We start from the raw sequence: 12,527 nt of genomic DNA, 5'->3' as shown, positions 1-12,527 counted from the left end.
TACACTATAAAATTTAATTTTCCTAAATGGAAATGCATTTTAAGTTTTGGTATTGCTACAAAGCTGAATACGTCATAACGTCATCCACAGATAATAAGTATTAACATTACAGGTGGATCCAATTATTTTACTGAAGTGGGTAGTCATTCCCTTCTTCAGGGCATCTTTCCAATCCAGGGTCTCCTGCATTGCAGGTAGATTCTTCACCATTTGAACCACCAGGAAGCCCATTTTTACTCAAAACACCTAAAATTTAATTAGCCTTACTCCTTCATATTCCAAACAAGGGCTAAAATAATTTCTGCTCAGAGTAGGAATAAAAGTCAAAAATAAACTGTTGAGTAATATGTTCCACATTAGAGCTGCCAAGAGACCCCAGATGATAGTGAGATGGGACCATCTTCTTAATTAACTTTTTATTTTATATTGAAGTACAACTGATTAACAATGTTGTTGTGATAGTTTCAGGTGGACAGAAAAGTGACTCAGCCATACACATACATGTATCCATTCTCCCCGAAACTTCCCTGAGATGGACCATCTTAAAGGCATATCGTGTGGAGAGTCATGAGCTTGGGCCTTGGGGACGATGCACTAGTGCAGCCCCACCAGGTGTTTGAAGGCACCCAAAGTAGAAAACACAGACTCAGAGCAAGTCGGGGGAGAAGCAGAACACAGGCAGAGAAGGTAATGAACACATCTCAGCTTCTTTACCTGCAGGAGAAGTTCTTGAAGCTGGGCCCGCTTCTGCTTTATCCGTTCTATCCGCCTCTGCTTCTCTATCTTTAAAACACAGGTTACAAAATAGCATGAGCATGTAGAGTAGAAAATGCTGCTCACTTTTAAGCTCCTAGTTCTGAGACATCAAGAATTTTCCTTAAAGATAGGCAACCTATTTAACTACTGACACCAGTAAAGGTAGATTCCACCTTCCGGGGTCAGGTAAGCAAGCAGGCAAGACAGCAGAATTGTAGCAATCACCATCAAACGACATCCATCCCCCTAATGAACACTTGATCTGTGGGACCAGCTCTATTTATTTCACAAGCACCAGAGTCACAGGTAACACTTGAAAAAGTGAAAGTGAAGTCATTCAGTCGTGTCTGACCCTTTGAGACCCCATGGACTGTAGTCTACCAGGCTTCTCCGTCCATGGGATTTCCAATCAGAGTCACAGCTAACACTTGGTGAATACCTATTCTATGTGTCAGTGATTACCTGAGTGCTAGACACATGGTCTCTTAATTCGTGTTCACAAAACCCTAGACATAAGTACGGCTGTTATCCTCTTTGCAGTAAGGAAATAGAGGCACAGAGGGTGAAGAACCTGTCCAAGGTCACATCACTGGTGGATGGCAAGAACCAGGATTTGAATCAAAGCCACCTGGTTACAGAAATCCCATTATTAATTGCTTTGCTCTATTAACCTCCCAGAATGAGATAAGATCTCATTTAAGATCTCCGTTTAACTGCTTGTTTTAGTGTGACTTGTGGGATTTTAATTCCCTGACCAGGGATCAAACTCACGCTCTCTGCACTAAGAGCACGGAGTCCTAACCACTGGTCCACCAGGGAAGACAGTCCCTAGAGCAGTTTAATCTCCTCTCGTTTAAACAGGCACGGCTGCTAATACAGGGCTCCTATATTCAATACGCAGTTCCTACCTGTAGTAAGAGACATGGTTATGGGACAAATTTCCTAGCTTCAACCAACTACTGTTTTCCTCAACCTCACAACTACCTAGAAAACACAGATTAAGGTCTGGAATATCCCGGTAGATGAGTTCCTCACTGTGTCTTTGGGCAAAAGCCAGTGACATCTAATATCATCTTTCTTGTCTACTCCAACAGCATCTTTCTTACTTGCTCCCCATCTAGTCCCCACCAGGAGTCTCTCTCATGATTCCTCTGATCACAACCACTTGAACCACAAGACACTTAAGATCGTAAGATCTGTGTGCTCTTTCACATGTGAAAAGATGCTACTGGGGTTTTCCCCAGCATCTGACACTGTTGACAGAGCAGCTCCCACCTCATGCCGTGCATCCAGCCAGGCCAAGTGGTATTGATTCTGCCTCTAAAACACTTCTGCAGCCTGTCACGGCCAGAACTCAGCCCCTCTCCAACCCACCCCCTCACTTTCCCTCCTAATCTTCCTGTCAGTCCGGCTTCCAACCCACTGGCAGACTGACCCTTTTGATTACACTACCTCAGCTCTCTTCTTTATAATTTTCCAGTAGCTCCTACTGTCTATAGGATCAGGTCCCAACTACTTAACACCCAGGAACCTACCCTCTCTTTCACCTGTACTCTGGCCACAACCAGCTGTGGGCAAGCCTTCCTCGACCCGCCTCAGCCCAGGCAATGTCCCTGCCTCCCTGCCCTAAACCACTTGCAAACTCCTCCCTCATGACTGAGCACAAGGATTTTCTTTTCTCTTGGTAAAGCACCCCCACTCCCTCCCTTATACCCCTTTCCAGAGAATCTGTACACACTTCTTTCATAGGAGTCATCACAATTTTGGTAAGTCCTTTTACATTTCTGCTCTCCTCAATTAGAATGAAAGCTGCTTGGGATTGGAATCTCATATAATCTTTCATTTAAGCACATGGGAGATGTTAAGAGATTTTTGCTTATTTGGCTTTGATACCAACTTAATATTACTGGTAATTAACCCTCAAGTATTTCTCTATCGGGAGGAGAAAAAAGGACATTTCCACTGCAGCACATGAATGACATTATTTTATAACTTCTGATGACTGACAGGTTTTCTCCCTCCATCCACAAGAATATTAATACCAAAATTTTTTGATTTGCTAGGGGGAAAAAGGGACTAAGAAAAACATGAAATCAACCATAGTCACGTCTAAAGCTGCCTTTTGGATATGACAGTAAAATTATGTCAAATCAATTTACAAATAATATGTCAGGGCACATGCTTATTTAGGAAAGATTTTGTATAATGATTGAAGTTCAAAGAATAAAACATGGCTTTTTGCACACATCACCCCAAATTCTTGTAAGCTGCACATTCTACCCATTCTGAAAAAGATTTAAAGGAAATTCCATACCATTCTCCTGCCACTAATTCTAGAGTTGAAGGTAAAAGTTCAAATACAAGAAATAGACAGCCAACTTGAATCCATTCTTTCAGATCTATACAGCCAAGTATTTCATCAAATAAGATCATTTCTAGTACACGAGTCAATGAAAATTTATTAGTAGAGTGCTCAGAATTAAATTAGAATAAAACAAAGATGTTCTCCAAAAAAAAGAGAAAAAAAAGAAATCAAGTCATTTCATTTCATGTTTCATCAGGACATCAGTCAGACTAGACCTCTCAAAATCTCCTTTCAGTTCTGAAATTCTACCTAGGAGAGACTTTAAAGAAAAAAGGCATACTATGAATAAATAGCTATGAATATTTTAATACTATGTGACTGTATTTCCAAATTAAAACATCTCTGATGTAAAATAAAGCAAAGTACTATCTGTAAACAGATTTTCTTCACTTACCTCCAGGTTTTGACATTCCTGAGCAGAATTGGTAGGCAGACCAATCCATTTGATTTCTTTTTTTTCCTTTGAAATTATGTTCATTGCCATCAGCACATTTAAAGCATCATAAACTCTTCGCCTAATGTTCTTCTGATCATAAGCCTGCTAAAAGAAATATGTTTATTGAGTGATAAACTTTAAAGGTCATGATATAATCACAAGGTATTAAAATATTTAATAATAATTTCATAAATATCTTCAAAGTTCTGAAAGAATTCTCCACGCAGTGAAAGTATCCTTTAAAAGTAATGACAAAAAAAAAGTAAAGATTAAATAAAGATACTTTCAAGCAATCTAAAGCATAAAACAATCTTAAAAATAAGGATTATGTTCCTCATACATCTAAATTAAATGAGGTGAAAGAGCCTTTTCTAAGTAAAAGGAAAAGAATTTAAGATAGGAACTTGGAGATGATGTAGGATGACATGAAGACCAACTCAAAAGGTAAATCTCAATTAATACTGTATAAAGTATAATGTCTTGGGGAGTCTAGAAATAAAAAGAACTAATATATAGGACAGTAATACCAGACTACCTGACTTGCCTCTTGAGAAACCTGTATGCAGGTCAGGAAGCAACAGTTAGAACTGGACATGGAACAACAGACTGGTTCCAAATAGGAAAAGGAGTTCATCAAGACTGTATATTATCACCCTGCTTATTTAACTTATATGCAGAGTACATCATGAGAAATGCTGGGCTGAATGAACCACAAGCTGGACTCAAGATTGCCAGGAGAAAGATCAATACCCTCAGATACGCAAATGACACCACCCTTATGGCAGAAAGTGAAGAACTAAAGAGCCTCTTGATGAAAGTGAAAGAGAGTGAAAAAGTTGACTTAAAGCTCAACATTCAGAAAACTAAGATCATGGCATCTAGTCCTATCACTTCATGGCAAATAGATGGGGAAACCGTGACTGATTTTATTTTTCTGGGCTCCAAAATCACTGCAGATGGTGATTGCAGCCATGAAATTAAAAGATACTTACTCCTTGGAAGGAAAGTTTATGACCAACCTAGACAGCATATTGAAAAGCAGAGACATTACTTTATCAACAAAGGTCCGTCTAGTCAAGGCTATGGTTTTTCCAGTAGTCAAGTATGGATATGAGAGTTGGACTATAAAGAAAGCTGAGCACCGAAGAATTGATGGTTTTGAACTGTGGTGTTGGAGAAGACTCTTGAGAGTCCCTTGGACTGCAAGGAGATCCAACCAGTCCATCCTAAAGGAAATCAGTCCTGAATATTCACTGGAAGGACTGAAGCTGAAGCTGAGACTACAATACTTAGGCCACCTGATGCGAAGAGCTGACTCATTTGAAAAGACCCTGATGCTGGGAAAGATTGAGGGCAGGAGAAGGAGACGATGGACGATGAGACAGTTGGATGGTGTCGCCGACTCAATGGACATGGGTTTGGGTGGATTCCGGGAGTTGGTAACGGACAGGGAGGCCTGGCGTGCTGCAATTCATGGGGTCGCCAAGAGCTGGACATGACTGAGCAACTGAACTGAACTGAACTGAATAGTATATACAGGAGAAAGGGGTAATGGAGTTAAAGTGGGCTAAGATCCTGTAGTGTCTCTGAGGATGTCAGACTTTCAAAAGTCAAGGATGCATCCTTTAAGTTCTAGTTAGCAGTGCTTCTCAAAATGTGGTCCACACACTAGTGCTGATCTGCAAAAAATGAAAATGGTGAACCTGCACCAAAATGTAATCATATAAATCACTAGGCACACTGTGTAGTTCAGCTGATATTTTTTTGGTAGCAAGACTTTATAATAACAGACACTATGTTAACTTACACTGTGGGAAAGCCCCTTATCTTTTGGTGGACAGGCGGTTTGTAAGAACTGAATCCAACCAATCAAATGCCATGATAATAAAAGATGGTGGACAACAATGAACCTACTTAAATATAGAAGTAAACTTAAATAAAAGGGAGATTTTAAGTTATAGAACTGAATGTAAATATTAGAAATCCCAATACTGTAGAAACAATGACAAAATAACAACAGATGTTAGGAGGAGGCAACAGCAAGTCTGCTGATTTCCTCTTCTTTTTTTTAGAAATAGTTCATGCTTTTGTTTTTTGAAAGTACTTTTTGACTGCGCTGGGTCTTGTGGGATCTTTAGAAGCAGCATGCGAACTCTTAGTTGGAGCACGAGAGATCTAGTTCCCTGACCAGGGATTGAACCAGGGCCCCCCTGCATTGGAAGTGAGGAGTCTTAGCCACTGGACCACCAGGGAAGTACCTGATTTCCTCTTCTTTGATACTGGAAGCAGTATGAATTCAAAGCAGATGAACTATTCAAAACAGATCAACTATGCAATAATTTTAGCACAATATATTCAAAGTCATAAAAACAACTATAATATTCTTTTAACAATGGCCACGAATACATTCAACTGAATCCTGTGGTAGAGGGGAAAGATGGGAGATGGGAATACAACAGGCAAATGGATTTATTTTTTCCTCCATAATCAATCATAGTCCATAGGTGATAACTCAAGAAATGAAATACTGAAATTACTGAAATTATAAAATACTGAAGTTATAATAAAAATAACTTTAAAGAACTACAGACCATAGAGCTTCCAAATCATGAGAAAAACAAAATAGTGAATCAACAGAAAAAAAAATCCTTGCTTATATTCAGGAGTGGGGATGGGGTGTGGTTATTAAAAATGTGTGTTAGATATTGAAAAGTGCTAAGAAAAGTGCTTCACTTTAGTAACATCTGAGTGAAAATTAGATGGAGAAGAGAAACTACATGGAAATCCCCAGCAAAGAACACATGTAGTGTAGTAACTGCGGGTAGTAACTGAGAGGGTGCATGGTAGGCGATGAGGGGTAGCAGAGGGCCAGGTCACACAGGGTCTGCTAGACCGTTCAGAGAACTCTGACCCTCACTCAAATTCAGAAAGCCATATACTTTCAAGCGCCCAGGGAAATTAAACAGAAATCACCATATAATGGCTCACAAGAAAAATCTCAAAGCAATCCCCACTTAAAGGAAACAGTTTGACTCAAAATTTCTGATCACAGGTAATAAAAGTAAAAATTCATGACAATAAGCAAAAATCCCTATCACCTGGAACTGTAAGAAACTTTTCAATGCAATTCTTAAGCCAAAGTTACAGAATAAAGAGTAACATACCAGAATCAATGGGGGTATGGGTAGTGTACAAGAGGAAAATAACAGCCATAAAGACTTTCAATACAAAACAAAGAAAATAAAAGTAAATAAAGCATATAGCGTAAAGAAATAATAAAAGTAACTTCAGGAAAGAGAACAGAGTATTAAATGCAGATAAAAACAGAAATTAACTTCAGAACCGGAGGTCTATACAAACAAATCCAAGAGATGGTTTTTGGGGGGAAATAAAATTGCAAATGATTTGGAAAACATGGATTAAATGGAGAATGTTCTAAGAAAACAAAAAAACACCAAACTGACTCAAAGGGAGAAAGCAATTATAAACAGACGGATTACCAAATAAGAAATGGAGAAAGCTATCTAAACCCCCCACCAAATCACCACAGAGTATCTCAGGTGATTTCCATCAGATTGCAGGGAACAAAACTAGACATCCCATGCCATTAAACCTGTGATGGCGTAAAGCGAAAGAGAAAGCGAAGACCTCTAAATTCATTTTATAAAGCCAGCATGACACTACTTATCAAAACTGCAAAGGGGGTACTGATTGCAAACAGGTGCCATGGAGGCTGGCAAACAGGTCAAACGTGGTCTCTTGAGTCTAAAAGGCATCGCAGAGCTTGGCGTGACCAAGCAGGAGAAGGAACAGGACAAAGACAAGGCAAAGCTTGAGGAAGCGATGAGAATGAGTACAAAGAACAGGAAGGAGGGACTTCCCTGCTGGTCCAGTCTAATGCAACTTCTAATGCAAAGGGTGCAGGTTCAAACCCTTCTCAGGAAGGTAAGCTCCCACATGCCACAGGGCGTGGCCAAAAAATAAAAAGCACAAGAAGCAGTGTGGCCTGGGACAAGGGTACCTTGGCCCAGTTGGCCTTCAAGGAGATGCAGTAGAAATGGCAAACGGAGAGGATCCTGAAGAAAGCAACCAAAATTCACAAGCCAAGAGCAGAGGGCTCAAGAGGCACCTGGACACACTCACTGAGCACCGTGACAGGCCCAGAGTCTGCTGGGGGAAGCAGCGCCCCTGCCTGGGGCATGGAGGGGTGTGGAGGGTAACTGGGTCATGTTTGGTGCCCTTGGTATTTTCTAGAAACATTCTTTTACACACAACCCTGTATCTTCTCCTGAGGCAGCGCTTTCCAAAGCAATGTGCCTTCATTCTGGAATTTGATTAAAGTCAGACTAATACTCTATTTTGATTTCTCATAGGCAATAAGCCATTTTAGTCTGGACTGGGGATTTTTGAGAGTTTATCCAGAGATTAAGGTTATCTCTGTGTATATGCCATGGAAACGTGTTTTCACCTCCGAGTTGCACCTAACTCTTTGAAGCCGGCCAGCTGGCTCTGCCTGGATGAACCTGACTCCGGAGGATACGGAGTCAATGCCAGGATGGCCTGCAGCACATAGATCCCTGGGGGGCCCTGCATGGGCTTCCCTGCCAGGCTCCTGATAGCTTGGGGCCTGTGCTCTTCCCTCCAGGCCCTGCGGAAGCCAGTTGAAGCTTCATGGCCTTCAGCCTGCCTTCCCAGTCACCTGGCCAATGAGACAATGCAGCCTGGGAATCAGCACAACCACCTAAGGCAAGGACGGAACATACAGCTTGTCCCTTTCTGAACCTGGTCAGTTTGCAGCCTCTTCTCCCCATATCTTCATTCCAGACATGTGTCTAGTGGGTGTTGCCATGGCAGATATCACTAATCAAGCACAGCATTCTCTGTAATAGAACCCAGGCACAGTCTGCCTCCTTATCCTTGACCCTAAGGTCCAAGTAGCTCCTGTATTTACTCAGGGTTGACACATAACATGTTTGACATTCCTGGCCTAAGGATACATCTAGGGCAACAGGACCAAAGAGGCACAGTCCCAGCACAGAAAGACAAGGGTGAGGTCAGAAGGGAGCACCAGGGTCCCAATGCTGGAGAGCCAGGATCTATGAGGGCCTATGTGTACCCACTGGATAAGGCTCAAACTATGCTATTGGGAGAAATACCTACGTGACATAGACACTGAAAGAATAACAGAGTCAGAAGAAAAAACCAAGTGTTGTGTTTGGGATATCATAGAACGTGAAAGCATCAGTTGCTCAGTTATGTCCAATTCTTTGTGACCCCATGGACGGTAGCCCACCAGGCTCCTCTGTTTATATAATTCTCCAGGCAAGAATACTGGAGTAGGTTGCCAGTCCCTTCTCCAGGGATCAAATCTGCATCTCCTGCATTGCGGGCAGATTCTTTACCATCTGAGCTACTGAAACGCAGAATAAAGGAAAAAATGTTATTTAAAAAATTGCAAAGATTATAAAAACAAAAGCAAATAACCCCACCAGTTTCATTCATAAATACCATTGTAAAAATCCTAAAATGTCAGGAAGCTATCTTCCTGACAGAATTAAGTTCAACTCCATTTCTGATTTTTTTAAATTAAGCAAAAAGAAATGTTCATTAAGAAAAAAATCAAGTTATGGTTACTACCATCTTAAAACCTTTATCACAATTAATGCTGCAAAACTATAAATATTTCCACTAACTTTAAGAAGTGAAGATCAGAGTTACTACTATTATTTAATATTGTTCTGGAATACATAAAGTATGACTACATTTAAGTAAAATGCAAACTAACTTATAAAAAGTATATCAGCAGCTGCCTGGGGCTAGAGGGCAAGGGAGGGATGGATTACAAAAGGCAGGAAGAGGCTTTGGGAATGATGGAAACATTTTGTGTCCTGATCATGTTGGTGGCTTCACACCTGCGTACAAATGTCAAAACTCACTGAATTTTACACTTGAATACATCTTATTGTATGTAAACTAGCCACAATAAATAAAAAAATAATTTAACAGTTTAATTGTACACTTAAAACATGTACATTCCCCTCCCTGCATGTAAATTTATCTCCATTTAAAAAAAAATGAGAATGACTTTTATGTGCTAAAAATGAGGCTCTAGGTATATTACTAAGAAAATAAAATTAAGAATGAAGCATGCAAAGCACAACCACATTTATGTTTAAAATAACAAATTTTATTATATAGGTGCATAAAGAATTTCTGGAATGATACTCAAGAATCTGGTAATAGTGAACAGTTCCTTGTGGAGTCAGATTAGAGTCTGTGGTAGAAGAGAAAAATTTTTTATCATACAGTCTTTGGTACAACTGAATTTCTATAAACATGTTCATGTAGTATTTTTTCAATTAAAAATAAGATAAAATTTTCTTACTGACTTAAAACACTGGAAGATTCAGATGTATCTAAGGTCATTAAAAAATAAAAAGTATACTTTTTTAAAAGTATGTTTCTTCAATAACCCCCAAAGATATTTAAAAAATACTTGTCCACCTTTATGCTTAAATAAGTAAGAATCCTTTTCAAAACAAAACAACAAAAAAATCAAAACAATAGAATTCCCTAATAGATAATACGAAACCCTCAGGTAAAGGGAAATTTGAGGATTCCCTAGCTTGTCTGAGTTCTCAATTTGACAGACAATCCAGAGAGGTACCACTGCTGCATCACTTTCACAGTCAACATCAAAGGCATGATCTACCTACCGAATCAGCTGCCAAATGGTTATTTGAATTGGTGAACTCGGACACCAGCTCATCAGCTACTTCATTATATGACGTTGTACCTTTCCGCTGAACTTTCTCACACACTTTCATTGAAAAGTGTCTCAAGCCTTTTCCATTTTTATCTCCTTTTTTGCTTCGTTTGCTAAAAGAGAAAATAAAATTATACTCCATTATACTTACTAGAGACTTCCTTTATAAAACTATAAACTAATGTGAGAAGACAGGAATTTGATTATTTGTTCCCAGTGCTCAATTTTACATTGAATTAGAGATAAGGAAATGTTTTAAACTTAATTTTTACCTTAAAAGCCTAATAAAGTGTGCAGTTGCCTTTTTATGCTCACTCATTTGTTGCCTAAATATTTACTGACCAGTTACTTACTATTAAGTGTCAGATGCTGTCCTACACATTGGGAAAAGACTTGTGAAAACAGCAGACAAAAACTCTGTCCATGTAGAGTTTATATTCCTAATACTTATCTTTTTGCATTCTATGTATGCTATAGCTTTTTTTTTCCCTGTGAAGAAAGCTGAGCACTGAAAAACTGATGCTTTTGAACTGTGGTGTTGGAGAAGACTCTTGAGAGTCCCTTGGACTGCAAGGAGATCCAACCAGTCCATCCTAAAGGAGATCAGTCATGGGTGTTCATTGGAAGGACTGATGCTAAAGCTGAAACTCCAATACTTTAGCCACCTCATGTGAAGAGTTCACTCACTGGAAAAGACTCTGATGCTGGGAGGGATTGGGGGCAGGAGGAGAAGGGGACGACAGAGGATGAGATGGCTGGATGGCATCAACAACTTGATGGACATGAGTTTGAGTAAATTCCAGGAGTTGGTGATTGACAGGGAGGCCTGGTGTGCTGCGATTCATGGGGTCACAGAGTTGGACACAACTGAGCAACTGCACTGAACTGAACTGAAAATTAAAAGTACCACTATGCTAGAGTTCTATTATCTACTCAATTTTCAATCAGAAGTCATTGGTGTTGGGTAGGGAGGGAGGTGGGAGGGTGGTTCAGGATGGGGAACACATGTACACCCATGGCTGATTCATGTCAATGTATGGCAAAAACCACTACAATACTGTAAAGTAATTAGCCTCCAATTCAAATAAATAAATAATTTTTTTTTTAAAAAGAAGTCATTGGTGTTAGTAATGGATCTACATCTTCAGTTATCTTAAGTTAGGTTAATGCCTAGGCCTAACCTTTGATAGGAGAAGGTAATGGAACCCCACTCCAGTACTCTTGCCTGGAAAATCCCATGGACGGAGGAGCCCGGTAGGCTGCAGCCCATGGCTTCGCGAAGAGTTGGACATGACTGAGCGACTTCACTTTCACTTTTCACTTTTATGCATTGGAGAAGGAAATGGCAACCTACTCCAGTGTTCTTGCCTGGAGAATCCCAGGGATGGGGTCGCACAGAGTCAGACACGACTGAAGTGACTTAGCAGTAGCAGTAATCTTTGATAATTTAATCATTAAAATTTCAGAGGTCAGTTTAGTTCTACTAATATCCGAGTACCAATTATATGCTAGAAACTGTGTGTCTTAGGGGCTGGAAGTACAAAAACAGTAATTGATGCAAAATCCTTTCCCTCAGTGAGATCTAAGGCTGGAAGAGAGGTAAAACTAATATATAATGACAGATAATTTCACTATAATAAGGTAAGTGCCAAGTCAGAGTTATTCACAATGTTTTATGGGAAATGGTAAGAGGGGTATCTAGTCTAACCTAAAGGAGGAAGATTCCCGGAGTAAGAATCAATGAAAACAATCCACAGAAAGAGAAGGCAATCTATGGAAAGGGAGAAAATATTTGCAAACCCTTTATGTGATACGTGGTTAATATCTGAACTATCTAAGAAACTCCCACAACTCAACAGTAAAACATGTAACACAAAAAACAGGCAAAGGACATGAATAGACATTTCTTCAAAGGAAACATATAAATGACCAGGAGTTATATGAAATGGTGTTCAACATCACTACTCATAAAAGAAACACAAATCAAAGCCACAATGACATTGTCCCCACACCTGTCATGTTCACTGCAGCTTTATTCATCCAACCAGTCTAAAGGATGTCAGTCCTGGGTGTTCACTGGAAGGACTGATGTTGAAGCTGAAAATCCAATATTCTGGCCACCTGATGCAAAGAGCTGACTCACTTGAAAAGACCCTGATGTTGGGAAAGATTGAAGGCAGGAGGACAAGGGGATGACAGAGGAT

At 39.8% G+C, this 12,527-nt stretch overlaps 1 protein-coding gene and 1 non-coding gene across 13 annotated transcripts in view; both read right to left on the bottom strand.

Moving 5' to 3' along the window:
- The window catches only part of TFDP2 (transcription factor Dp-2), a 209,111-nt gene that overhangs the window by 12,353 nt on the left and 184,231 nt on the right, over window positions 1-12,527 (bottom strand). For 11 of the 12 annotated variants that reach the window (XM_070466652.1, XM_070466650.1, XM_070466653.1 and 8 more), the window contains 3 exons: window positions 10,274-10,436; window positions 3,516-3,662; window positions 715-783 (listed from right to left, as the gene is read on the bottom strand). In XM_070466652.1, the coding sequence (XP_070322753.1) occupies window positions 715-783; window positions 3,516-3,662; window positions 10,274-10,436 (379 nt within the window). The remainder of the gene's footprint in view (window positions 1-714; window positions 784-3,515; window positions 3,663-10,273; window positions 10,437-12,527) is intronic. The other variant, XM_070466651.1, reaches the window with a different exon arrangement.
- On the bottom strand, window positions 5,737-5,810 carry TRNAG-UCC (transfer RNA glycine (anticodon UCC)). Its single transcript has one exon. It is a non-coding gene; the product is annotated as a tRNA-Gly (tRNA).

The sequence above is a fragment of the Odocoileus virginianus genome, chromosome 4 (genome assembly GCF_023699985.2).
Source record: "Odocoileus virginianus isolate 20LAN1187 ecotype Illinois chromosome 4, Ovbor_1.2, whole genome shotgun sequence".
Classification (NCBI taxonomy): domain Eukaryota; kingdom Metazoa; phylum Chordata; class Mammalia; order Artiodactyla; family Cervidae; genus Odocoileus; species Odocoileus virginianus.
This window is presented reverse-complemented; position numbering and strand designations above follow the sequence as displayed.